The following is a 27,350-nucleotide window of genomic DNA, read 5'->3' as shown; positions in this document are numbered from 1 at the left end:
GATCTTGGATACAGAAAATCCTAAAGAATCCACTAAAAAAAGTACTAGCTAATAAACAAGTTCAGCAAGATTGTAGATTAAAAGATCAATGCACAAAAATCAACTGTATTTCTACACCAGCAATGAGCAATCTAAAAATGAATTTAAGAAAACAGTATCACTTACAATAGTATCAAAAAGGACGTAATACTTGGGAACAAATTCTAAAAAAATTTAAGACATGTACACTGGAAACTATCAATCACTGTTGAAAGAAGCTTAACCAACGAAGGATGACATAAATGAAAGGAACAGAACTGAGTGTCTAGAAATAATTCCTTACATTTAATAACCAACTGATTTTCAACACAAGTGCCAAAGAAACATCAATGGGGAGAGAATAAAGTTGGGTGCCTACACAAAAATCTGCTGTTCACAGCAGCATTAACCTTAACAGCCAAAAAGTAGAAACAGCCTAAATGCCCATCAACTGAGGATTGGATAAATAACATGTGATAATAATCCATTATTATCTGTCAATAAAAAGGAACAAAGTACTTATACTCACTCTGATATACACTTTATATATAAGATGTTAAGTGAAAGAGACCAGTCACAAAAGGCCAGAGACTGCATGATCCCATTTATATGAAAGTCCCAGAACAGGTGAAACCATAAAGACAGAAAGTAGAGAGCAGATGCCAAGGGCTGGAGGAGGGGGAGCTGGTAAGTGGCTGCCAAGGGGCGTGGGGTTTCTGTTTAGGGTGCTGAAAAATGTGCTGAAGATGACACAACCGTGAATATACTAAAACCCATGGAATTGTACACTTTAAATGGGTGGATTTTATGGTGTGTGAACTTTATCTCAACTGTTTTCTTACGTCCAAGGTATTCAATTCACGTGCAAACCCACTGGTAAACATAATAAATAGTCCCCAAGTGGTCTGGAAGGAATTTAAGAACACAAGATATCGCCTATGAACACGTGTTTTGTTTTGTATGAAGAGCAATCATATGACTGCTCTATGTTAGGAAAGTATATGACTTTTACTAACACAGCATGGTTAAAAAAATAAACACAAAAAAGGAACAGACAGTTTGAACACCATTAAATACTCCTCGGTGGCCACGAAATAAACTCCGCACATTTTTGAGCGCTTTCACAACTGAGCGTCACCCATATCTTTAGATCTGACTTGCACCGCCATGAACACAAACTCAGCAGGGCCAGACTCTGCCTGCCCACCAAACACCACGCTCACTGCTACCCGACCTCTGGTCTGTGTCCTCAACAAATTCTGAGCATTTTTCAGCCACTGAAACGATCCTTAACCTTCAGGATTAAGGATCTGACTGAAGTCCTGCCTGAGGTCCTGTGCCATCAAAAAGCTTTTTTCACCTCTCCAGACCACACGAACAGCAAACCGCCCCGGCCCCTCACAAGCCAAGCTACACCTCTAAGATGGCTGGTCACCAACCAGGCACTTTTCACCACCTCCATTTGGCTAACTCACTCTTACAACAGTTTTGGTGGTTTTTTTTAAACAAACAAAAACACCTAGAATTTACTTTTTTCAGCCTCAATTCATTCATTTATCCATTTCATCCTATAATTTCCTCACTTTCTAAGGCGATGATGGATGGCTTTCCCCCAGGTTCTTAAAAGAAAATATAGCACTTTTGCCAATGACAGAGCGCCACCTAGTCGTGGCACAGAGTAACTCGAAACAGCAGCAGGAAGCTCGACTCACTACTTTTACAGAAATGAACTGTGGGTTAAAATAAGAAGTTGTAGAATCATTTTGCAAGGCAATGCGACTGCTTTATACGTGCTTCTTATCTACCTGATCAGTCTACCACACAAGGCTTACAGGTGTGATTTGTTCTCCGCTCAGTATCATGTATCATTCATCATTTAATATTCAGTAAATCAAATTCAATTTCTGATGTGCATTATGTCAATATATTCATATGTAGATGGTTCAACATTCCTTTGATAATCACAGGAGAAAATTTTTGAGTTTATTATAAAAATTAAACAGCAGAAGTAAGGATAAAATGAAATCTGGTGATTTACTCACATATAATGGAGCTTGCTGTGGATTAAGTTTCATGACCCAGGACACTGGAACAGAAAAGAAAGAAATAAATGAGAATAAAATTAAAAGTTATCATCAAAAATTTAAAGCCCACTGGAAGAGTATAGATGTCAAGCAAGGTTACATGAGCAAAATCAGGAGTCTGGGGTTACAGATACCCAGCTTTCCTCCGAGACAGAAGTTCAAGGACTGTAGCATGCCTTGTGGCCCAGATTCAATCTTTACAAGTGAGGAGAAAGATGTTCTGATTGAAAAAGACAAAAGTCTTTGCAGTCATATAAGATGTTTTAACAACCAACCAATAGGATATTAAAAGCAGTTACCAAAAAAAGAACAGTGTGTGCACAAGTTACACTTTTATATAATCCCCCAAACTCATAAGATGCTTCCCCAGTTATCACTAGGGCACTCAGGGCGGAGGGGAGACCTCGAGACAGCCCTCCTCCTCTCAGAGAAGGGGGCTACCAGACTTGCCTCCATCAACTAGAAGCCTTTGGTCTCCTGAAAATCAGCGGTTGGATTCCCTGTCATTACCCCTCTAAATGAATTCTCACAAAAATCTTAGGAAGAACTTTAGAGGAGACTTACAGCATTATATAATACATTTGTGAATATTGAGAACAGCATGTTCTTAAAAGCTCACCTTGGTGATTTGACCAGGATTTCATCTAAGCTAAAATTATCTTAGTCCAGAATTACTTCAGATGGTCAAATCTTCTGTTAAATAAACCAATCTCAGAATAAGCTAATCCCATCTTCATAAGAATCAGAGAAGAAGGCCCAAGTAATTTCATTCTAATAGATTTTCAGTGTCTTGCTCAAAATGGGGGACCTGATCAATTACAATCTTAGCAGTATTTACAAAAAAAAAAAAACATACAGGAACAGCATTCAAGGTGCAAAAAGAAAAAGATAAAATCCCATACTTGGCAATATGCCAGACCAGATCACAAAAACTTAACAATCAAAATGCTAACAGCGTAAATTAGAAATCAAAGACCAAATTTTAGAATAAAAAGCAATGCCTGAGCAACCACACATACCTCAAACAACAGAATCCTCTCAGTATTAAAACTTTATCACAAATCGGCCAATTTAGTCAGGTTGTGAGTCTGAGGATCAAAGGCTCACCCCAAAAACAGTTAACACACACCTCTAGGGAAAAAGATAAATCTATAACCAGACTCCCACACACGATCATCTCCAACCAGTAGCAGGCCACGGGCTTCATTCACTCGGCTGCAAGACGTGCCCAGCCAGGTGGACCCACAGGGACTGACTACCTCCCCTGCTTGCCCCGTTTGCCCTCTAGTCCACACTCCCACCCCACCAACACACACACAATAACAGACCTGCCAAACACACACACGCACACACACGCACACGCACGAAGACACACACAATAAGAGACCCACCCAACACACACACACACATAAACAGACCCGCCCAACACACACACACACACACACACACAAACAGACCCGCCCAACACACACACACACACTAACAGACCCGCCCAACACACACACACACACAGACCCGCCCAACACACACACACACACACACATGCGCACACACACACAGCACGCGTGCACACACACACACGCACGCACACACACACACACACACACACACACACACGGCTTAGGGCACTCTTGTACCCTTAGGTGCTAAAATCACCTACAAAAATCCACACTGAAAACCAAACTTGAGAAATGGAGCAATAGTCAACTCTTTTAGAAAACCTTTGTTTTTCTAACCAACAGATTCAAAAAGCAAGCATGAATGATTACAAAAAAAAAAAAAAAAAAAAAACAGGAGAAAAGACAGACTGAAGATGGAGTACTTTCTCAACACATTAAATATCCAGTTAACTTAAAATTAAGCACCATGCTCACTAGTCTTTTAATCAGCTTTCTAAGTCCTGTTCAGACTTGCCCGGGACAAAAGACTCAAAGAATCTATAAATGCACGAACCAAATCCATTTGCTTTAACTGACTTATGAAGTATTGCTGACCATCCCAACAGAAGAAACATCAGTGGAAACCAAAACAAGAATTAATACCTTGTAACCAGACCTGTAAAGTTTGGAGAAATCTATGGAGACAAACTAGTGACATACTAGCCTTCTGATGTTTCTTATTTGCCAGAAGACCTAGAATGACTGTGTGTACAAGGAACACAAACAAACTTCTCTGATGTGCCCGCTACATCTGGGCGAAAGGTCTCGTGATGCCCTCTGAACTGTCTGGAATCATGGACTCGCCTAACCTTGTTTCAAAGCCAGAACCCATACAAGTTATTCTGATATAAGGATTAAAGAGGGCTGACAAACTGTCTGTCCACCCACACTGGTCAAAGGGACAGTTCATTGTTGTGCTGGCAGCACAGGCTGCTGGAAGGATAAATCTGCCAGAAGTCATCAAGGTGATGACCCTAGAAGCATCAGATCGCTAGATTCAGATGCCTTTAGGCTTCCTCAATGCTGACCAACCAGGGGAAGCAAGGACTAACATTTACAGAGCTTTAGAGCCAGTATCAATAACCTCAGATATGCAGACGACACCACCCTTATGGCAGAAAGTGAAGAGGAACTAAAAGGCCTCTTGATGAAAGTGAAAGTGGAGAGTGAAAAAGTTGGCTTAAAGCTCAACATTCAGAAAACGAAGATCATGGCATCTGGTCCCATCACTTCATGGGAAATAGATGGGGAAACAGTGGAAACAGTGTCAGACTTTGTTTTTTGGGGATTCAAATTGACTGCAGATGGTGACTGCAGTCATGAAATTAAAAGACACCTACTCCTTGGAAGAAAAGGTATGACCAACCTAGATAGCATATTGAAAAGCAGAGACATTACTTTGCCAACAAAGGTCCATCTAGTCAAGGTTATGGTTTTTCCAGTGGTCATGCATGCATGTGAGAGTTGGACTGTGAAGAAAGCTGAGCGCCGAAGGATTGATGCCTTTGACCTGTGGTGCTGGAGAAGACTTTTGAGAGTCCCTTGGCCTGCAAGAAGATCCAATCAGTCCATCCTAAAGGGGACCAGTCCTGGGTGTTCATTGAAAGGACTGATGCTGAGGCTGAAACTCCAATACTTTGGCCACCTCATGTGAAGAGTTGACTCATTGGAAAAGACTCTGATGCTGGGAGGGATTGGGGACAGGAGCAGAAAGGGACAACAGAGGATGAGATGGCTGGATGGCATCACCGACTTGATGCACATGAGTTTGGGTGAACTCCGGGAGTTGGTGATGGACAGGGAGGCCTAGTGTGCTGCAATTCATGGGGTCGCAAAGAGTCGGACACGACTGAGCGACTGAACTGAACTGATAGTCAATATTATTTTTTTTATATGCAGACCACTTTTTAAGTTTTTATTGAAAATGTTACAATTTTTCTTCTGTTTCATGTTTTGGTTTTTTGACCACGAGCATGTGGGATTTAAGCTCCCCGACCAAAGATCGAACCCACAACACCCCTGCGATGGAAGGCGAAGTCTTAACCTCTGGACCGCCAGGGAAGTCCCTCCAACACCATTTTTAATCCCCTTTTTAAAAATACTATTTTCCCCATCTCACTGGTTGGGGAGAGGGGTGTTTCCTTTAAATGATTAAATTATTTAATATCAACATAAGAGGTGGATGAACCTAGAATTCAAGCCCAGTCTGATGTCACCAACCGACCCGCCCTGCTTGCCTCTAGCCCTCATTCTACAGACAGTACAGATTCTCCTCGACTTCGTTAATTCAACCATCACTGGGCATCTACAGCATGCTGGGCACCCTGCTCAAGGCATTGAGAGTACAAACAGAGCTTATCTGAGGACTAACAGAGAGAAAGCACTAGTGAGTGCTACAGGGAAGCATCAATAAGAAGGAACAGGCAGTGAGTAGGATACAGTTTTAAATATGGGGCTGAGGGAAGGCCTCCTGGGGTGGCTTTTACCCCCACAGTGAAAGAGATTAAGAAAGGAAGTAATACAAATTAATAGATGAAAGACCCTCAAACTGGTCCTAAAACGGAGAACTCAAGAGTTCTGATGCGCAACCATGAAGCACTTGCTATATACAGTGCATCAACTTATTTCACACATTTAAACAGACTTAGTTTACTTGAGAACTGTGTTCTAAAAAAAGGAGACTACGTATTACAGAAAGGCAATCTTCTCAGTCAGAGCAAATGCACTTGAAAACCAACCTATACCCCAAGCCCAATTTGCAGACCACTGGAGTCTTTGCTTTGTCTACAGACTTTTTATCAAGAGGAAAATTGAACAAAAGCACCATGTCTGTCCAATCATTTCACCAAGGAATTTTAAGAGACAATCCCAAAATGTTTTCTGTCTCTGATAACAAACTGGTGAATGACTTCTCAAGCACGTGTGACTGACACTGCGGGACCGGTAAAGGCTGCGCCCCATTTGAAAGAGACCATGAAGAAAATGAACTATCAAAATACAAAGATTTACATGACCTGATGGTAGGTGTGTCTACCGACTCCGCCACTCCACAGCAACCTGTTACAGTTCTGGGGAAGTCATAAACTCGGGGGTGTGTGAAGTAATAGTAATAACAAGTGCAGTAAGTGTATTTATTCTTTCCACATTTTGCGTTGTATCTCAAAATGCTCCAAGAAAAACCAAACAGTTTGCTCCTGTATAAATGGAACATGTTCACTTTATGTCAAAACAGGCTCCTCCAATTTTAATGCAGCTGTGTCAATTATGTAAGTCTACACATCCTGCTGCAACACCCACACGCAAGAAGCCTCAGGGTGGACATCGAGGCCGCTTCCATGCCCCCTCACCATGTGCGTGCTCTGTCATGCCCAACTCTTTGCGACCCTGTGGGCTGCAGCCTCCCAGGCTCCTCTGTCCATGGGATTCTCCAGGCAAGAGTACAGGAGTGGGGTTGCTGTGCCCTCCTCCAGGGGATCTTCCCAACCCAGGGATTGAACCCAGGTCTCCCACACTGCCCACATTGCAGGCAGGCAGTTTTATTCCTAGTTTCTTATGGAATCTCCACACTGTTCTCCATATGGCTGTAATCAATTGACATTCCCACCAACAGCGCAAAAAGGTTCCCTTTTCTCCAAACCCTCTCCAGCATTTTTTATTTGTAGATTTTTTGGTGAGGGGCTTTCTGACAGTTGTGAGGTGATACCTCATTGTAACTTTGATTTGCATTTCTCTAATAATGAGCAGCCTTGAACTGCAAGGAGATCCAACCAGTCAATGCTAAAGGAAGTCAGTCCTGAATATTCACTGGAAGGGCTGATGCTGAAGCTGAAACTCCAATTCTTAGGCCACCTGATACAAAGAACTGATTCATTGAAAAGACCCCAATGCTGGGAAAGACTGAAGTTGGGAGGAGAAGGGGACAACAGAGGTTGAGATGGTTGGATGGCATCACTGACACGATGGACAAGAGTTTGGGTAGGCTCCAGGAGTTGGAGATGGACAGGGAGGGCTGGCGTGCTGCAGTCCATGGGGTCGCAGAGAGTCGTACACGACTGAGCGACTGGACTGAATAATGAGCAACCTTGAGCATCTTTTCATGTATTATTGGCCATCTATTTGGAGAAATATCTGCTTAGGTCTTCTGCCCATTTTTTGACTGGGCTATTAGATTTTCCTGCTGTTGAACTGCATAAGCTGCTTATATATTCTGGAGATTAACCCTTTGTCAACTGTTTCATTTGCAATTATTTTCTCCCATTTTGATGGTGTAGCTCAAATCAGGTGCTCTGTGACTATCTAGAGGGGTGGGAGGGAGGTTCAAGAGGGCAGGGACATATATCTACCTATGGCTGATTCATGCTGATGTACAGCAGAAATCAACACAATAAAAAGCAATTATCCTATTAAAAATATAAAAGAGAGAAAGAGGAAAAAAAGTCTCAGGATGCTGCTGATTAGAGAAGCAAAGACTGTTGCAAGGATCCCTTTCTGTACTTTAACATAAACTAGCATCAGCCTTTTCCTCACAGGGTGCAAAGCACAGACCACCATCAGAATATACCAGCATTGGGCATGCAGCACTGACCAAGTTTACAGGAGCAAAAGTTCTGGAACATTTTGCACCTTGCTCTACCTGAAAAATGACGGTGCAGAAACTCAGTCACTATACAGGATCACAATAAGCCTGTTTGACTAGTTTGTGGGACGGACAGGACAGAAAGCACTTCCAACAACCGATGTGCCTGAGCAAACAAATGCAAAATCTTACCAGGTACCCCGCCGCCCCCCACCCCAAAAAATACACACCTAAATAAAAATTGGAATCCTTAATAGGTGTCAGCAAACATTTCTGTAAAAAGTCAAACAGTAAATATTTTATGCTCTGCAGGTCACAGGGTTTCTGCTGCCATATGTATGACTGGGTGTAGCCGTATTCCAATAAAACTTCATTTACTAAAAGAGGCAGAAGGCTAGATTCAGCCAGTGGATCACAGAATGCCAACTCCTGGTCAAAAGCTAAAAAAAAAACCAACTCAATAATCCAAAGAAACATTATGTCCTCATTCAACAGTTTTATAGGTCTCAAAGATATTTTCCATCTTTAAAAGAAAAAAAAGCATGTCTCAATACAGGAAAGGCATAAGTCCCCTGTTACAACAGACCTAGAAAGGAGTAAAAAGACCTGTTTTTTTCCCCTCAATGTCAAACTGAATAAATCTACCAGCTTTACTAGAGGTCCCTAGAGCTGATAAAAAGCAAAGCAATTAAAACCAGAATGTCTGCACCCATATGTCTGTAAACATAAACCAAACTCACTATTCTGCGGTCACAGTCACACTTTACACTAAAGAAGCCTTTAACAGGTGCTCCTGTTAAAAGTCAAATGTTCAAGGAGGGGCAGCGGGCAAGTCACAGGTGCCCCCAACACCATAGCAGGTAATTGTACCGAAAACTTTTTCCTAAGGACCAGCTGTCCACGCCTGACAAACTTGGCATGGTTTTTGTCATTCACAACAGGGAAGCATCTAAATCCATAAAAAAGATGTGCAAATTGCCCCCCTAAACACAACCACCCCAGTCTCATCCAGGGAAGGACAGCTGTTTGGGATGCAGCCAGGCATAAATAGAGTATTCCTACCTGCAGGGTATTTCCATGGAAAAGTGTGCTTCAGATGAATTTCCATGGCCAGGGACCTGGCTACGACTGGGCTAGAATAAATCCTTCAAAACCCACAAACATCTGGGTGGGGGTTAACATGGAAATGACAGTGCATACTCTGGATTCTTGCAGAACGGTCAACATTCAGGTCTTCCTCAAGGAAAACAACAAGATTCAAAAGACTCTCTCCTTCATTCCTAAGGAGTTTGGGCTGTTGGCTATAAACATGTCATGTACTGGCTAAGGGTAGGAGCTAGGAATTCTGGACAACAGAAAAGGAAGCACAGTAAACGGGTAGATAGGCTTTTCCTGGTGAGGATGTCAAGTTCTTTTTAAAAAAAACAAAAAAACTACAAGTATATTTTCTGAATAAGGCACTGAGGAAATCTTATGGAAGCCTTGTAAATGTCCAAGCTCTTCTGTTTAAAGATGCACTCACTGATTAACTGAGCAGTGAGCTTTAAGCAGCGATGCTCAAACGTCATGGCACATGAGCATCTGTTGGCGCGTTCTCAGATGCCAATTCTTGCCCAGACCCTCCCTGCCTACTTCCACCATCAGAGTCCAGATCAAAAAACCTAACCTTGTGATGTTTTCCTTTGAAATCACAGCCCACACTTCTGGCAACAGTGTTGAGACTCGGATCAGGTGTCTGATTCTCACGGCACAGTGAGCCTTGTTCTAACCCACCCTCTCATGACACAGTGCTTACTACACACCAAGAAAAAAGCAAAGCACTAGTCAGAAGAGGGGCGGGAGGGGAACGGGGTGCCTAGGAGAGGTTGTCAGGACACAGAGTCTAATAGAGGGCAATACTCACAGGAAATCAAAAGGATACCGCAAACTGAGACAAGAACCTAATGGCCACGTTCACTCATTTGATTTATTCTTATAAGTGCTGTTTTACCCAGTAGGCAGAATGACCCAGAATTTACGGCAAACACACACACACAAGCAAAGTGATCATCGTGGAATAAAACAAATCAGAACTTTGTCACAATAGTTTATCAATTAATTAAAATAATTGAGGAAATTAAATTTAAACTCTGATTTTCTTACACTCATCTTAGAACTTGCTCTAAAATTCATATGGGTAAGCACACCATAGTCTTTACTGATTGAGGCCTCATTTTCTTTATATATGTTTATAATACCTGCCTGGCAGGTAAAGACTTAATAATGGTAGATAATCTTATATTACTGAGCCCTTAAAATAGTCCATGGACAGCTAGATGCTGAGCTTAGGGACAATTGCCATTCACCTGCTAAGTCGTGTCCAGCTCTTTCTGACTCCATGGACTGCAGCACGTCAGGCTCCTCTGTCCTCCGCTATCTCCCAAGGTTAGCTCAAATTCATGTCTACTGAGTTAGTGATACTATCTAACCATCTCATCCTCTGCCACCCTCTTCTCCTTTTGCCATCAATCTTTCCCAGGATCAGGGTCTTTTCCAATGAGTTGGCTCTTCGCATCAGGTGGCCAAAGTATCCGAGCTTCAGCATCAGTCCTTTCAATGAATAAAGTGAAAGTTGCTCTGTCATGTCCGACCCTTTGCAAACGCTATGGACATGGTTCTCCAGGTCAGAATACTGGAGTAGGTAGCCTTTCCTTTCTCCAGGAGGTCTTCCCAATCCAGGGATCTAACCCAGGTCTCCCGCAATGCAGGTGGATTCTTTACCAACTGAGCCACAAGGGAGCCCAAGAATACTGGAGTGGGTAGCCTATCCCTTCTGCAGCGGATCTTTCTGATCCAGAAATCGAACCAGGGTCTCCTGCACTACAGGCAGTTTCTTTACCAACTAAGCTATTAGGCAGGGCTAATTTCTTTTAGGATTGACTGGTTTGATCTGTCCAAGGGACTCTCAAGAGTCTTCTCCAGCAATATTCAAAAGCATCAGTTCTTCAGTACTCAGCCTTCCTTATGGTCCAACTGTCACATCCATACATGGCTACTGGAAAAACCATAGCTCTGACTATATGGACTTTGGTCAGCAAAGCGATGTCTCTGCTTTTTGAATACACTGTCTAGGTTTGTCATAGCTTTCCTTCCAAGGAGCAAGCATCATTTAATTTCATGGCTGCAGTCACTGTCTACAGTGATTTTGGAGCCCAAGAAAATAAAGTCTGTCACTGTTTCCATTGTTTCCCCATCTATTTGCCATGAAATGATGGGACCAGATGCCATGATCTTCGTTTTCTGAATGCTGAGTTTTAAGCCAGCTTTTTCACTATCCTCTTTCACCTTCATCAAGAGGCTCTTTAGTTCCTCTTCACTTTCTGCCACTAGACTGATATCATCTGTATATCTGAGGTTGTTAATATCTCTCCCAGCAATCGTGATTCCAGTTTGTGATTCACCTAGCTTGGCATTTCACATGATGTACTCTGCATGGAAGTTACATAAACAGGGTGACAATACACAGCCTTACTGTACTCTTTCCTAATCGTGAACCAGTCCATTGTAGCTTCTTGTTCTGCATATAGGATGTTCAGGTAGACAGGTAAGATGGTCTGGTATTCCCATCTCTTTAAGAATTTTCCACAGTTTGTTGTGATCCAGACAGTCAAAGACTTTAACATAATCAATGAAGCAGAAGTAGATGTTTTTCTGGAACTCCCTTGCTTTCTCCATGATCCAACAAATGTTGGCAATTTGATCTCTGGTTCCTCTGCCTCTTCAAAACCAAGCTTGTGTATCTGGAAGTTCTCAGTTCACATACTTCTGAAATCTAGCTTGAAGGATTCTGAACATAACCGTGCTAGCATGTGAAATGAGCACAACTGTATGGTACCTTGAACATTCTTTGGCATTGCCCTTCTCTGAGACTGGAATGAAAAGTGACCTTTTCCAGTCCTGTGGCCACTGGTGAGTTTTCCAAATTTGCTGGCATACTGCGTGCAGCACTTTAACAGCATCATCTTTTAGGGTTTTAAATAACTCAGCTGGAATTCCTGAGTAGCCTAATGGAAGGTGGGGGGCTCACTTTCCAGTATCATATTTTTTTGCCTTTTCGTATAGTCCATGGGACAAGAATACTGGGGTGACTGGCCAATAATACCTCCTCCAGTGGACCATGTTTTGCTAGAATTCTTCATCTTCACTATGTCTGTCTTGGGTGGCCCTGCACAGCATGACTAAAAGCTTCACCGAGTTACACAAGCCCCTTCGCCACGCCAAGGCTGCAATCCATGATAGGGAAATAATACATGGCCCCTACCAGTATAACAAGTGACACATATATTTAAATACTTAATTTATAGTACATTATGATAAGTGCAATAAAAATTTTACAAGGATCAGGAAGGAGCTATAAACCCTCTAGAAGGTGGAGCCCAGACACAGCTTACTGTAGAAGGCCAATGCCAGAGAAGGTTTAACCAAGTAGACACAGCAGGAGATGCGTAGTACAGAAAAGAAAGAAAACAAAAACAGCATAGCCAAAGACAGGACAGTGCAGTTAGTTCTGAACAACGATACAGAAGAATGAGAAGAGCAAGCAGGAGGAGAGGGAAGCAGTCGGGAGAGACACTTGTGTAAACTCTCATGCCTCCAGGCTGCTGAGGAAGGAAGACAGGAGGAAACACACAGGCCGCAGTGACACGGCGCTAGCCCAAAGAAATGACAGCCACGTGATGACACGCACATCAGCAAACCTCTGCTTCTTCATCACCATCATCTTCTTGGTTTTGCTTTGTCTTCTTTTTTTTTTAAGCTCAGCTTAAATGTCTGATCATTCACAACTCAGGTTCAAAGACTCATCAAAAGTACCACTGGAAGGTAATCTCCTGTAGCCTAAATTCAAACCCTGAGAGTCGAAGTATCTGCTGTGGGTTACAACCAGGAAGGCCAGGCTAGAACGCCACAGTGGCTTCCCCACAGTGCAGCAGGCAGAGACTGGCTTTCCAATCAATGTCCAGGGGCCCTGGGATCCCCACCCCAAAACCGAGCCAAACCCTGTGAGCCACGAACTCTATAGAGAAGGGGTCCCAGAGCAGCCCACATCGCCTCCTTCCCCAGGCAGGAATCTGCCAGTCCACCTGCCTCTGCTTGTAGACCTGCGTGCCAGGGCCTTATCACCTTGAGAAAATCTCTCCATGCTCCATGTGCAGCTCTGACTCAACCTTCCTAAAACGCTGCTTTCACTCTGCAGCTTCCTCTCTGCCTACACAGTGCTAAGCCATCTCTCACCTCTTACAAGGCTCTCTGGGGGCACCAGCCTCTTCTCTTTAGAAGATCCAGGCAACGACGCTAAGATCTGCCGGCCTCACAAAAAGGAGCACTTCGTGCATGCTCGGTTGGATCCGACATTTTGTGACCTCATGAGCTGTAGCCTCTCAGGCTCCTCTGTCCACGTAATTTTCCAGGCAAGAACGCTGGAGTGGGTTGCCATTCCCTTCTCCAGGGGATCTTCCCAATCCAGGGATCTCCCGAGTCTCCTGCATTGGCAGGCAGGTTCTTTATCACTGAGCTACCAAGAAAGGGAGAGAAAAGCCTCAAAACAGGGAGTGATCACAGTTTGGGGAGCACATTTAACCTATGTTAGTTCTTCTAAAGGGGGAGCCTTGAACCCGAGGGACCAGGCCCAGATGCTGCATCCACACACATACACGGGCCGCTTGGGACAGGCAGCTGCCAAAGGGGAGGTTAATAAGCTCAGCACATTTCCCCTGCAAAAAATTCAGCATCATATTTATTTTCCCCCATCTTTCTATAAGCCACTTGGATGAATAATAAAGATATTAAAGGAACAGACGGCTGAAAAGTGCCCATCTAGATTGGGAAGACAACCTTCTAGCATTTAAGGATTCTTTAGCAGCCCCTACTAGAATGCTGTGTACTTTTGTCCACCTGATGTGAACAGGTGACTCAATGGAAAAGACCCTGATGCTGGGAAAGACTGAAGGCAGGAGGAGAAGGGGGCAACAGAGGATGTGATGGTTGGATGGCATCACTGATTCAATGGACATGAACTTGGGCAAACTCCACGAGATGGTGAGGGACAGGGGAGCCTGGCGTGCTGCAGTCCATGGGGTCACGAAGAGTTGGACCTGACGTGGTGACTGAACAACAGAAACAACTAGAATATTGCAAGAATAAAAATGAGAAAGGCAATGCAATTCAGAGAAGGACACAGAGTTGGATTTGAGCTGTATAACTCTTGCACTTCTGGCTGCACTGCCTCCAACAAGCTATTTAACTGCCAAGCTTTAGTCTCATGTGTAAAATGGAGAAACCTAAGAATAAAAGACGTATATGAAATGTTTATACGATACTAAGCAATGGGAAAATAATAAATTATGTTCCTATCGTTACTGCCTGGCACGAGTTACGTCTTTAGCCCTCTCAACATTAATCTCACATCACGTTCAAGGAGCACTTCTCTTGGACCATCCTAATTGCCATGCTGACCCCTAATTCTAAATGAAGGGTACTGAAGCGAGAAATGGGAACCCCAACAGACACAGCACTCTATTAAATACGCCCTTCATCTCCGGTGACCTCAAGAGGCCATCCAGGCTCCCCCAGAGACCCACCCTGACTTCTCCAAATACACTATCTGCACCGCCTTATTGAGCGCTCCTCTCCCCCAGGGCGGCCCTGCAGCTCCTACACACCCTCGGCATGCACCACCCTGGGCCCAGTGCTTACTCCTCTGGCTCAAGATAATGCCCTCCGCCCTGCTGATTACTGCTGATAGGCTAATCCACACAGTCAGCAGTAAGGCACACACTGGCATTTTCCCCCTTTATTCCGTGCCTGCTTTTTCCCCTCGGCTTGTTTATTCTGGCCTGCCACAAAGCAGATGTCCTCTGGAGCACTCCTCCTCCAGACCACCATGGCTCCTGACAGCATCTGGCACGGGGGCACCCAGTAAATACTAAAGAGACGCCTGACTGACATGACCATCATAGACAGAAATGAATGAGCTTTCCCATACCATGTGATGGCCAAGGGTCCACAGCATGTAAGAACAAAAATCAATTTTCCCCAAAATATCTGAAAGTCCCAGAAGGCTTACCTAGTAGCTCATTATGAAATCCAGCCTGGTTCAACTTGCTCAGCTGGCCAGAGAGGTAACAGAGACGAGAGTAGGGGGGAGTGAGCACCAGCTAACTAAACAAGAACCTCAAAGCCAAGGGGAGGGCAGAAGGCAGTGCTCGCACAGTGATTGGTACCTTCGGGAAGAGGAACACTCACACATGTTATTTCAATTCTCCCTTGGTGTTTAACACAGGCCTGTGGTTTCCTGCAAAAATGGTTTCTGCTGCTTTGCAGAGACCTACACGGAGGAGAGAGCTCCAAAGGGCTATTCCACAGGTGAGAATTCAGCCGCCAGCTGCATCCTGTTACCCAAAGGAAACGGAACTGGGAGCTGCCAGGATGTCCAGATAGAGGAGAGCAAGACTGTAAATTCAGGGAGTGCTGACAATCTCATCACTATGGTAATAAGAATAAACTTTAAATTTAGAAAACTTCACACACACACACAGCTGGGTTTTATGTAAATTAACCTCAGCAGGGGTTAAAAGAGACATCCTGTAAAGAGACTGCCAAGTTCAAGCCTTTCTACTTCCTTCATCCTCCCCAACCTGTATCATCCCAAAAGCAAGCAATCCAATGGGCCGAACCAGTTATAAACTACTTGGAAAGACTACATCTAGGCCAGTGGGCGCGCACACAAATGCAGACATTACTAAGCTGGAGGACCTCACCTGGACAAATCCCAAGGGCTGGAGTGGCTACTTGGTTAGAAATCATTTCGCAGTTACCCGCAGACCACCTTCTTGGTCACGGTGCAAGACAAAAGCAGTATCGGGTCATTCCCACAAGGGGCAGGCAGAAGAGTGTACCAGAAGCTGATGCTAAGGATGTCAACGTTAGCTTTTAAAGTGTTAAAATGGCTTTCATACGTCGTCGGGGCTAAATAACTGCCTTCAATATTATGATTCTCTAGTAGTAGGTCTTCAAATAATGGTATCTGAGAATAATGGTATTTGAAAACACAAGGTTTGTTTGTTTAACCTTTGCAAAATGGGAGGGAAGGTTTTTGAACAATAAAGACTTCGAGTAAAAGAAATTTGTGTATTACAGAATTAAATGAAAATTTTACAGAGTCAAAGAAACTCCAATCCTTTTCAGCAGGCCACTAGTGGGTTTTTTTTTTTTTCAAATATCAGTCTATTAACTTAAGTGAAGACTTTCATTTTTCATTTTAAAATTAAAGAATTTCTATTCATAAAATATCCCTTGGGGAGTCATTTTGTTTTTATATCATACAATGAGCAGAAAGTAATTTTTTTTAATTACTGATAAATTTAGTTTAGGAAGAAACAACTAGGGCCAGTCAACTAAAAGCACATGAAAATTATCACCCCTACTTCTAACAATCTGGAAGCCATCTGGAACCGTAACATACTGTAGAACCTGCGATAACTTGATCAGCAGTTTCAGCAGAGAATTCAGCTACTTGAAGACCAACACGCACCCATGTTCTGACATAACAATCCCGGCCCTGTCACTCTGTGGGAAGGTCTCTCTCAGTGATCTCTCCCCAAGTCACGCTCAAGGCGAGTGTAACACTGCACTCTCGGGGTCCACAGTAGAGGAGGAAGTGCCTATGCATTTGAAAATGGTGCTTTAAAAGAATTGTGTCTAATTCTGTTAGGATGTTAATAAAGCCAACTCACTTTCAATTTGGACACACAGCGTCACAAAACAAACACAGGTGTTTAACAACACTAAGGTAAAGAATTGGTAAGAGGAGATCTCGGCTGAACTGAAAATCAATGACAACGTGCTCTGCAAATTCTCCTCACTTGATCAGTTTACTGAAAACGGTTTTAAAGCTAATGATTTAAAAGGTTAATTGCCCGGCTAAATTTAGGTGATATTACACTTGTTCTGGAATTAGAAATAACAGGGCTAAGAGAAACTTCTGATATTATTCCCTGAATCTCGAGTTTTCTGAATTCCTCTTAAAAGGAAACTCGTAGAGGATCACATATATTAATAACTTACACAGTAAGAAATGGAAAATTAATTTCCCCACTTGAACTAAGTTAAAAAAGAAAACTGTTGCTTTAAAACATTTAGCATTCCTAGCTATGTGTGGAGGCAAGTGGTGCATAACAGAATGCATGACAATGAATTGTTGCTTCTAGCTAATGTACAAAAAGACAGTACCGCTATGCACTGTGAAACTTCACATACTTAATATATTTAGAATGCACAAAAAACAGCTAGAGAAAGTCAAGCTCTACTACACAGTACCCTTTCCTTTACATTTCAGAATACAATATATGTGTGTGTGTGTTTCATACAATCAGTATTCTCACAGAATGACCCAAATGCTAATAATGTGATCATCATCAATGCTTCACTTGGCTGCTTTTCCTGAAAATCTTTACAATCAAAAGGTAAATTAATGTGGAGGAAAAAGAGTAAAGGACTGCCTGACATACTGTCCCCAAAGCAAAACTGTGGCTCTGCAGGTTTGGTTAAGTGAGCGTGAGGTGGGGTAGGTGAGCAGGTCCCTGTACAGGAGTCTTCACGGGCCCAGCCTGTCCAGAAGCCAGTCTGATGTGGAAGGGATGACGAGGCCCGATGTAAAGGATGCCAGACAGAAGGCATGGGAAAGGCACCGAGAGAAAAGAGTTCATCCAACCAGAATGTGACCGTACTCCAGAGAAGGGGCTGCGGGCAGAACAACAGCCTATAAACAGTCCAAATAAACTCTCCTGAGAGCGCTGAGACCTTTGACTTTCCGACTCTCCGCCTAAATTACACAGGCCCCCAGGGGCCCCACCCCACTGCAGCAACAGCGGCTCGGTGCTGGATCAGTCGTGGTGAGAAGACCAGGCCAAGGACTCTGACTGCTCCAAAAGACTCAAAAGACATGGCTGCTGCAAAGACCCCGGGAGGCAGAGAGACAAGGTGCACCTTAAACACCCCCGCCCCCTGATGAATGCAAGGACTGAGCTGACCAGAGTAAGAGGGCCCCCAGCGGGAGGGCGCTGAGGTCAGTCAAACGTGGGCAGCGCTTCGGTACAGCGGTGACAGAACAGATGCTCCCTCTATACACACTGTCCTTCACGGGCACGAACCCAGCCAGCGCACCGGGCTCCGGACAACCACCAAGCAAGCCTGCACGGTGGAAGCAGCTGCCAAGCAGAACCCTCGCTCCTCACCTGCAGCAACAGCAGAATCTCCGAGACGCGGAGGCTGCTCAACTAACCACCTGTTTGGAAGCTGAGAGTTGAAACCTCAGTTGGTGCCGCCTCTCCGTCTAAGTGACTTGAATAAAATGAAAAGGGTGATTTCAACCAGCAAACTTGGGCCCACAAACAGCTGACTCTGTGGCAGAGCAGGAAGTAAGATGGTGAAAACCGCAAGCCAGCGGTCTCAGCCCCTGCCCCTTTAGGTAGAAGCTCATAGGTCAGTTTTTTTTTTCCAGAGTTTTAAAAATATATTCCTGGTTCCTCTTTCTTTCCCTCTGTTCCCCTGCCCAAGTGCTGGTACAATCAAACTGAAGATGGCATTTCTAAAATAATCTTCAGAGGCCTTTAAACACAACGCAATGGCCGCAGGACCTACTACAGGCTCAGCATGGATGAGGCCGAAGGCTGGCTCTGGGCTCTGACCCTCATCTCCCTCGTCCTGTGCACCTCCCTCTCCAGTTTGACACACGACGTATCTATGGAGAGAGCTAGCCATTTTCTAGCTCCTGCGTTTCTACAGAAATAGAAACACTAAACGTTCAGAGAACAGAGTAAAGGAATCATCAACTCGCTCCAATTATACCAACTGACCTCATCCTCTCATTACAAGCTGCTTCCTGGCATCTGAAATCCACTTTTGAAATTCAACCAAGGGCATTTTAAAAGAAAAATACTCCTTCCTCCCCCGTTCTCTCTCTCTGAAGTATATGCTGGAAATAACATTGGTGGTAAGGAGCACGCACTGGCTTGCAGAATTCATACTCATCAAAAAGCACACAGTGTGTCTGTCCCTCACTGACAAGTACGGCATGGTACTTCATTCCTCAACGGGTGTTCTTGTTGGTTCATCCAAAAGGCAAACCCCGTAAATTCTACGTTCCTGACACCCTACAGCTTACCAACTAAGCAGAGCTAACTGCCATCACCATCATCTTTACTGGCGCTTAACAAAGAGTTTCTAACTCTGCTTCAAGCACTTACAAATCCTCACATTAATCCATTTCACAAGTGAAGAGATCCATGTCTCTTTAACACATCGTAATTTCATGAATAGAAACACTGGGTACCTTAGGTCTACAAGCAAGGAGGCAGAAAGGTGATTTGGTGAGCTGGGAACTAAACCCCGTGAGAATGAGAAGAATTTAAATGGAAAATGCTTGGTGGTAGAAGCAGTGCTTCACCAGTAAGACTGATGGGAGAGGAAGAAGGCAAAGACATACTTGTTCAGCACTTCTCTGTGAACTAATTCATCTGTTTCATCTCCCCCAGAACTCAACCGTTTTCGACTACTTTATAGATGTGCCTTATTCTGTTTTCCCACAGTAGTAGGTAATGGCCTACAGGAAAAGTCAGCTTCGCAATCACCCAACAAGTAATGCAACTCAACAGACCAACATGTTCCTACCCACCTCCAAATGGAAATGTTTACAAGCTTGAGAATCGATGGGGAATGGACAAACTCCCTTCTACACAAACACAGGATAACATCCGCCAAGCTAAAATCTGCTGGCCCCCAAAATTCAGCTGCTGTTACGTAAGCAACAGGAACTTCTGAGAATGTTTTCCCTGAAATGCGACAAAACTCTGATAAAGCAAATAATCAATCTTCAAAACCAACGGCCAGTCTTCAAGAGAATGAACAGGGAGTCCTTCCCATTCAAAACTGCAGTCACAGTGAAGAGCCACATCTCTGCTGGTACGATACAAAATCTTACAAACTGTAAGTACTAGTAAGAACCATACCATCCTATACCATCTGTACCTGGCACATACACACTGACTTTTCACACAGCTGATCAGCAGTCTGGAAGTCTGCTACTCAAGCGAACAGAAAATTAAAACACAAAGCAGTTAAAAGCAAAATGGACAGACCAGAGACAGGCTCTGCAACCTTCCATTACAGACTTTGATGGCTATCCCAGGTCAGAGCAAGGGGCAAGTCAAGAATGCAGCCACCCACAGAATACCTCCCCACCCAGTCCAAGAGGAAAAAAGAACACCAAAGGGCTGGGGAATCTAAAAACTCAGTTATGAAATCTCCAAGGAGACACTCCTTATAGGCTAACAGCCTGAGACCTGGAGCTTTAACAAACACAACGAAACACCCCACTCAGGGCCAACATCAGCTGCACTTATGAAGACAAGCTCTGCCCTTCAAGGAGTCAGGTCAAAACAGACAGGAAGCAAGGAAAACATTTTTTAAATCTTGCAGAGCAAATCAACCTATTTATTTCACTTTCAAAAATCTGAAGTCTTGAGGGGCTTCCAGTCCCTCTTTAGAAGATATTATACTATGGAAAGTTAACTGCAGATGACCGAAAAAGAGTGTTACCATTTAAAAAGTTGACAAAAAAATAAAAGTCAATTACCCTGTATTAGATCACTGCGCCTGCGCATGTATATGCTCAGTGGCTTCAGTGTCTTGACTCTGCGGCCTCACCTTACTAACCCCCTTACCTATCAAATTCCTTTCTCGATCACCTCCCTTCTCAAAGACCTTTCCTTGCTCACTTCCTCTCACAAAAGTGGAAGTGAACATGTTAGCAGCTCACTCTGAGTCTTTGCGACTCCATGAACCGTGGCCCACCAGGCTCCTCTGTGGGCTACAAGTTTTGCTTGGAATTCTCCAAGCAAAAATACTAGAGCAGGTTGCCATTTCCTCCTCCACGGGATCTTCCCAAGCCAGGGATCGGACCCGTATCTCTCAATCTCCTGCACTGCAGCCGGATTCATGACTGCTAAGGCACCAGGGAAGATGTGCTCCTGGAGAAGCAACCGTAACTGACTAAGACACAAAAAGCTGCCGTTTCAAGGCACTGGAAGGAGATAAACACAGACAGAAAGCTGAAGAAAGAGAAAAGCACTGAGTCAAAGATTTACTTTTACTTTGCTTTTCAAAGATGGTTACTTCCCAGATCCCTTAAGACAGTAGACAGAACTAGAGCAGAAAGCTGCATTCTTAAAAGCTGCATATAAGCTTTCCCCAAATCCTTGGCAGACCCCTGAACTGTACATATACTGAGTCTCAAGATTTCTGGCAAAAAGCAAATCTCTGAGGCTGAAAGAACTGAGCAGAGATCAAATTAAAGTAGGAGTTTAAGTCCAATTCAATTAGCTGCCTGCCAGAACAAGTTAACACTTTTAAGAAGATAAAAAACAGAGAAGTCTCTAAACGTATCATCCAGAGTGTGTAACATACAATAAAAAATTACTAGATATGTGCAATCACATATCACATTTAACATCTTGCTGGATACCTCATTAATAAATAAATTAGATAAAGTCTTCAACACATGTTCATTTCATGTTGGACCAAGATTCATAGCTTTACCTCTGAGAAGCCAAAGACAATATCCACAAATCATATATCTGATAAAGTACTCACATCCAGGATTTCTAAGGAACTCTTCCAACTCAACAATAAGAGCTCAACTAAAAACGGCCCCTTTTCACTAAAGAAGACACATGAATGGCTACAGGGCACATGAAAATACGCTCAATATCATCAGTCATCAGGGAACAGGAAAATTAAAGCCACCATGAGCAGCACATCTACCAGAACCACCCCATTTCTATTATAGAACTTGAATTCTTAGCTAAGATGTATCACAAAGAAAACTGGCCCAGATGGCATCAGTGACATGTACCAAAAAGATAAGCAAAAAAAAAAAAAAAGACATCAATATCAAAAAATGGAGAGGTGTGTGGAGATTTTCTAACTTCCTTTACTTACATTACCCTGATACTAATACCAGACAAAGTCACTATAAGAAAAAACATACAAGCCAAACCTCTCATCAACATGGACACAAAAACCCTTAATAAAATGTTACTAATTCAGATCCGGAAATACGAAAAAGGATAACATGCAATGATCCAACTGGGTTATCCTGGGATACAATGTTGGTTTAGCTTTTGCAAATTCACCATATCAACAAAATAAAATAGAAAAATGACATTACCTCATTAGCAAAAATCCACTGTATTTCTACATGCTACAACAGACAACTGGAAGTTCAAACTCCAAATATCTATAACAGTATCAAAACCATGAAATACTAAGTATAAATTGAACAAAATGTTGTGATTTAAAATAAGCTTTTAAAAAATACATAAGATGTTTTAAAACATAAAAAAAAACCCAACATACATGCATCATAGTTCAATGCCAACTCTCTCCAAATTGAGCTATAGATTTAATGCATTTCCAATGAAACAATAAAAAGCAGTATTTATTACAGAAATCAACAAGATGATGTGCAAATGCAAATGACCTATAATATCCATATAAATTTTGAAAAAGAACAAAGTTGGAGGGTTTACACTACCGTCCTCAAGACTTAACCACAAAGCTATCAATATCTTAACTAACACAGGCTTAGTACTGGTCTAAGGAGAACGAGAAAGACCAATGAAACAGGATACCCCAGAAAAAGACCCACACAAAAATGGGTCAAGGTAATTCGGCAAGGAAAAGATGGGTTTTTTCCAACAAGTGGTGCTGAAACAAGTGGGTATCCATAAGCAAACAGTGAATGTCAGCCCTTACCTCACATCAGCTGTAGACATTAACTCCAACAGACCACAAACCTAAATCTAAAAGAGAATTTCTCACAGGAAGCACATGAGAAAACGCTTGTGACCTTCAGTTTGGCAAAGATTTCTTATACAGAACACAAAAAAACATTAACTAGAGAGGAAAAAAAACACGTAACTGCTAACAAAATCAGTAACCTCTTTCTGTTCTTTGGAAAACATATCTAGCAAAGGACATGTATTCAGAATATAAAGAACTCCTACAACTCAGGAAGACAAATGTCTCCAAAGAAATCCATTAGGGCACCCCAACTTCATTAGTTATAACAGCAAAGGCAGAGAGGCAGGACAGAAGTTATTTTGAACAGGGAAAAGCTACTTTTAAAAATCTGTAAGCTAGGTGAGAATTTAGAAAAACCTTGTACAAGCTACTTAATCTCTCTAGGCATCAGTTTATTCCCCTATACAACAAACTATAATCCCCAGGCTAGTATTCTGAGACTTTCTGTTTAGGATCGAAGGTGTCCTGGCCAAAGTTTATATGCATGGTTATTAAAACAGATCCGCTGTGTTATTTAATACATGCTGCTTAATAGTCACAGTGTCCTTGGGTTGAAAGCAGAGGTTCGTACTTAATCTATATCTGAAGGGTAGCAGAGTACATCTACTTCCGCGTTATTGACCACACCAAAGCCTTTGACTGTATGGACCACTACAAACTCTGGAAGATTCTTAAGAGATGGGAATACCAGACCACCTTACCTATCTGCTGAGAAACCTGTATGCAGGTTAAGAAGCAACAGATGGAACCAGACGTGGAACAACAAACTGGTTCCAAATTGGGAGAGGAGTACATCAAGGCTGTGTATTATTACCCTACTCATTTAACTTACATGCAGAGTGCATCATGCAGAAGGCTGGATGAAGCACAAACTGGAATCAAGAGAGCAGTATCAAGAATCTCAGATATGCAGATAACACCATCCTTACAGCAGAAAGCGAAGAACTCAACAGCCTTTTGATGAAGGTGAAAGAGGAGAGTGAAAAAGCTGTCTTAAAAACTCAACATCCAAAAAACGAAGATCACGGCACCCAGTCCCATCACTTCATGGCAAACAGATGGGGAACCAATGGAAACACTGATAGACTTTATTTTCTTGGGCTCCAAAATCACTGCATATTCTTGGGCAACCCAACTGTACCTCTGGATCAGTCAGCTCTCTGTAAAAATAGGTAAGAATGAGAAAAACTATTGGTTTTAGAGTCCTGTAAAATTAATAACTTAAAACAGAATTACACAAAAATGCACAAAATTAGAGATGACCTAACAGCTATGATGAAACCAAGAAGCCTATTACCATATTATCTAATTTAAATCAATTAAATTAAATTAATTATCATATACAGATTATTTTAAGCTTCGATGGGTATTATCCCTATTCTACAAGAAAATGGACGTCAGGGTTCAAGGAACTTATCTAAAGACATTCTGCGCAAAACCGGTAGACTCTGGGGTCAGCCTGACTAGAAAACTCCTTTTTAATCCTTAGACCACACTATCTCCCCAAATTTCTAATGCCTATATAGGACACATACTGCTGCACTGACATGGATGGACACAAACTAGAGGGACAGACAGGCCGATGTTGGAAAATTTATGGCCAAGGAACTCACTAGTCTGACAAAGCCTAGCAGAGGCACCTAGTCCTCATGCCAGACTTGACCCCTTCAGCTGCTGGGCCACAGGGAGGTGAGTCGGTGGGGGCCAGCTTCGGGGGGAGTGTGGTTTCCATAGGCAGACAGAGCAAGGAAGATGGGAACAAGGGCTCGGGGCAGTATTTCAAACTTTGAACAATCAGCACGGTCTCACCAGTGCACACTAGCTGGATGTGAGCTTGCTAGCAGGCTTCTTTTTTTTTTTTTTAAAGGTTAAGGTCAGAATTACAGGACTGTGGCTTCCACATTTCAATCAAGGCACATTAACACTGACTCATTACCAAATGACTTCAGGCCCTGCCCCCAGCAACGGCATCTTGGAGAGGAAAGCAAAGACCCGACCAAGGTCTCCCTCGTGGCTGGACTCTGCCAAAGCTGACTGGGATCTCAACAGGACTCACTGCCTTTGACGTAGCCAGCCCAGCTCAAGTGCATCAGGCTCCTTTCTCAGAAACAAGAGGGTAGCAGGAAAGCAAAGCCAAGAAGAAAGGCAAAGTGCACATACAAAAGGACCCAGTGTTCACTGCAGGCCTCCCCAAGAAAGCAGCCCTCACACGTTTCAAAAACCACTCAACTGTCCCACTCCGTGCAATTCAGTATTGGCTGCAACTTAACCTCCTGATCTCCTGACAGTGTAGACCTGAAAGGCCCAGAAACAAACACCCTAGGGATGAAATCAGTCAGGTGAGGTAAGACCCGACATTTGGGAGAAAGGAGGGCGAGACCGCCTCAATCCTTCCTGGGCTCTACGGCCATCATCCCTTTTCCCTTTCTTCTCATAAACAATCTCAAACAGTAATGATTTCTCGTTAATTCACTAAATTTAGTAAATACTGGTATCCATATTCCCTCAAATAATAATTCTCCTGCTCTTCTCTTTCTGGAACTTCAACTGCACGCATATTACAGGCCCTTTAAAAACCGTCCCACAGGGCTCAGTGGTTCTGTTCATCTCCGCTTAAATCTTTCACCTCTCTGGTCTTCAGATTCTTCTTGCTGATCTGAAAGTTCGGTGATTCTTTGGTCTATCCTCTCCCATTAGACTTATCTTGTAAAGTTTTTATTTCAGACAGGTTTTCTTCATACGTTCTATTTTGGTTTTGAGATTTCATAGTTTTCCACTAAAGGAGATCTCCCTATACATAACTAAGTATCATAACAATAGCTGCTTAAAAACCCTCCTCCCCTCAACCCAAGATTTGGGACATACTGGGATCTATCTCCACTGATTAGACTTCTTTGGAGCATGGGTTACTTTCCTGTTTCTTCACATTCTGGGTAATTTTAGAATGTATCCCGGATACTACAGAGGCTTTGAATTATGTAATTCCTCCAAAGAATCTCTATTTTTGTTGTTTGTTTTAGCAGGCAGTTAATTGAACTCAGACGACAAACTTCTGCCTCTTGGATGGCAACCCCCATCTACAGTTTAAGCCTTAGCTTGGCTGCCCTGTTCGTGCACAGGTCAGGGGTCAGGGGTCAGAATTTCTACATAGAATTTGGGGCACCTCCTCTTGGGGCTCTCTCCTCTCCTGAATTGTTCCTTCCTGTTCAGTGGCTGTGATTGTCCAGAACTGTGCCTTCTGGTGATACAAGCCAAAAATATAAATACTGGGGCTTTCCTATGAACTTAAAAATGAGAAATTCACCCACAGACTGAAAGCTTCCACAAGTCAGCTGCCCTCCAGAATCCACTGTTGGTTACTCTCTAGTACCTTTATACTGTTCTTGTATTTTACCAAGAATTTATGGTTGATAAATGACAGGCTAAGCGGACCGGAAATTCATGCTAGATTTACACGGAATGCAGTTTAACAAAAAGAGTGGGGAAATCAATAATTTTGTTTCATTTATAGAAATTAAGTAAGTAAAATTTTGGTTCAGATTTGTGAGAAAGAAGGACTGCTTAAATAAGACTCTGTATCTATACAAGCTTCTCTCCTAAGGGACAATGCTATTCTAAACTGTCACCTGCAAATGATGTAAGATACACTGTACTGGAAGCAAAAAATAAAAACAGGAAAGGAACCACCATGGGTAAAGAAAACAGGCACAGAGGACTCCCCTAGCGATTCAGTGGCTAAGAGTCTGTGCCCCCACTGCTGGGAGGTCTGATCCCTGGTTGGGGAACTAAGATCCCTCCTGCCACACTGTATGCACCCTCCTGCCCCTGGCCAGATACAAAAAAAAAAAAAAGAGCTAGAGGAGAAAACAGGAGCAGTAGAAAAGTAAGTTAACAGGAGACAGAAAAACTATTTAAAACAAGAAAACATTAACTCAAAAAGTGGCTTGGGGGATTTATGTGGCAAAAATCCTAGAAGATATAAGGACACAAGCACTGCTTCCCTGGTGGCTCAGCTGGGAAAGAACCTGCCGGCAGTGCAGGAGGCCCGGGCCCAGTCCCCTGGCTGGAAGATCCCCCGGAGAAGGGAGCGGCTACCCACTCCAGGACTCTTGCAGGAGGAGCCTTGCGGGCCATAGACCATGGGCTCGCAAGTCAGACCTGACGGAGCAGCGCTGTCACTATATTAGCCAGTTCGTATGCGCAAACTGTGGGGTGTTAACACCGTGTTAGCACCGTACTACACGCTGAGGACAGAGGCGACAATCAATACAGTCCTGCTCTCACAGAGCCTAAAGCTGGTGCAAAAGACGTGAAAGCAGGCAGACAGCACAGTAA

The 27,350-nt window shown here is 43.2% G+C and overlaps 1 protein-coding gene across 1 annotated transcript in view; it reads right to left on the bottom strand.

Moving 5' to 3' along the window:
• Positions 1-27,350, bottom strand: part of AKAP13 (A-kinase anchoring protein 13) — a 318,409-nt gene that overhangs the window by 224,739 nt on the left and 66,320 nt on the right. Inside the window, exon 2 of the mRNA XM_052660082.1 lies at positions 2,061-2,104. Within this exon, the coding sequence (XP_052516042.1) occupies positions 2,061-2,093 (33 nt within the window). The 5' untranslated portion in view covers positions 2,094-2,104. The remainder of the gene's footprint in view (positions 1-2,060; positions 2,105-27,350) is intronic.

Source organism: Budorcas taxicolor, chromosome 21 (genome assembly GCF_023091745.1).
Source record: "Budorcas taxicolor isolate Tak-1 chromosome 21, Takin1.1, whole genome shotgun sequence".
Taxonomy (NCBI): domain Eukaryota; kingdom Metazoa; phylum Chordata; class Mammalia; order Artiodactyla; family Bovidae; genus Budorcas; species Budorcas taxicolor.
Note: the sequence above shows the minus strand (reverse complement) of the source record. Positions and strands in the feature narration are given on the sequence as shown.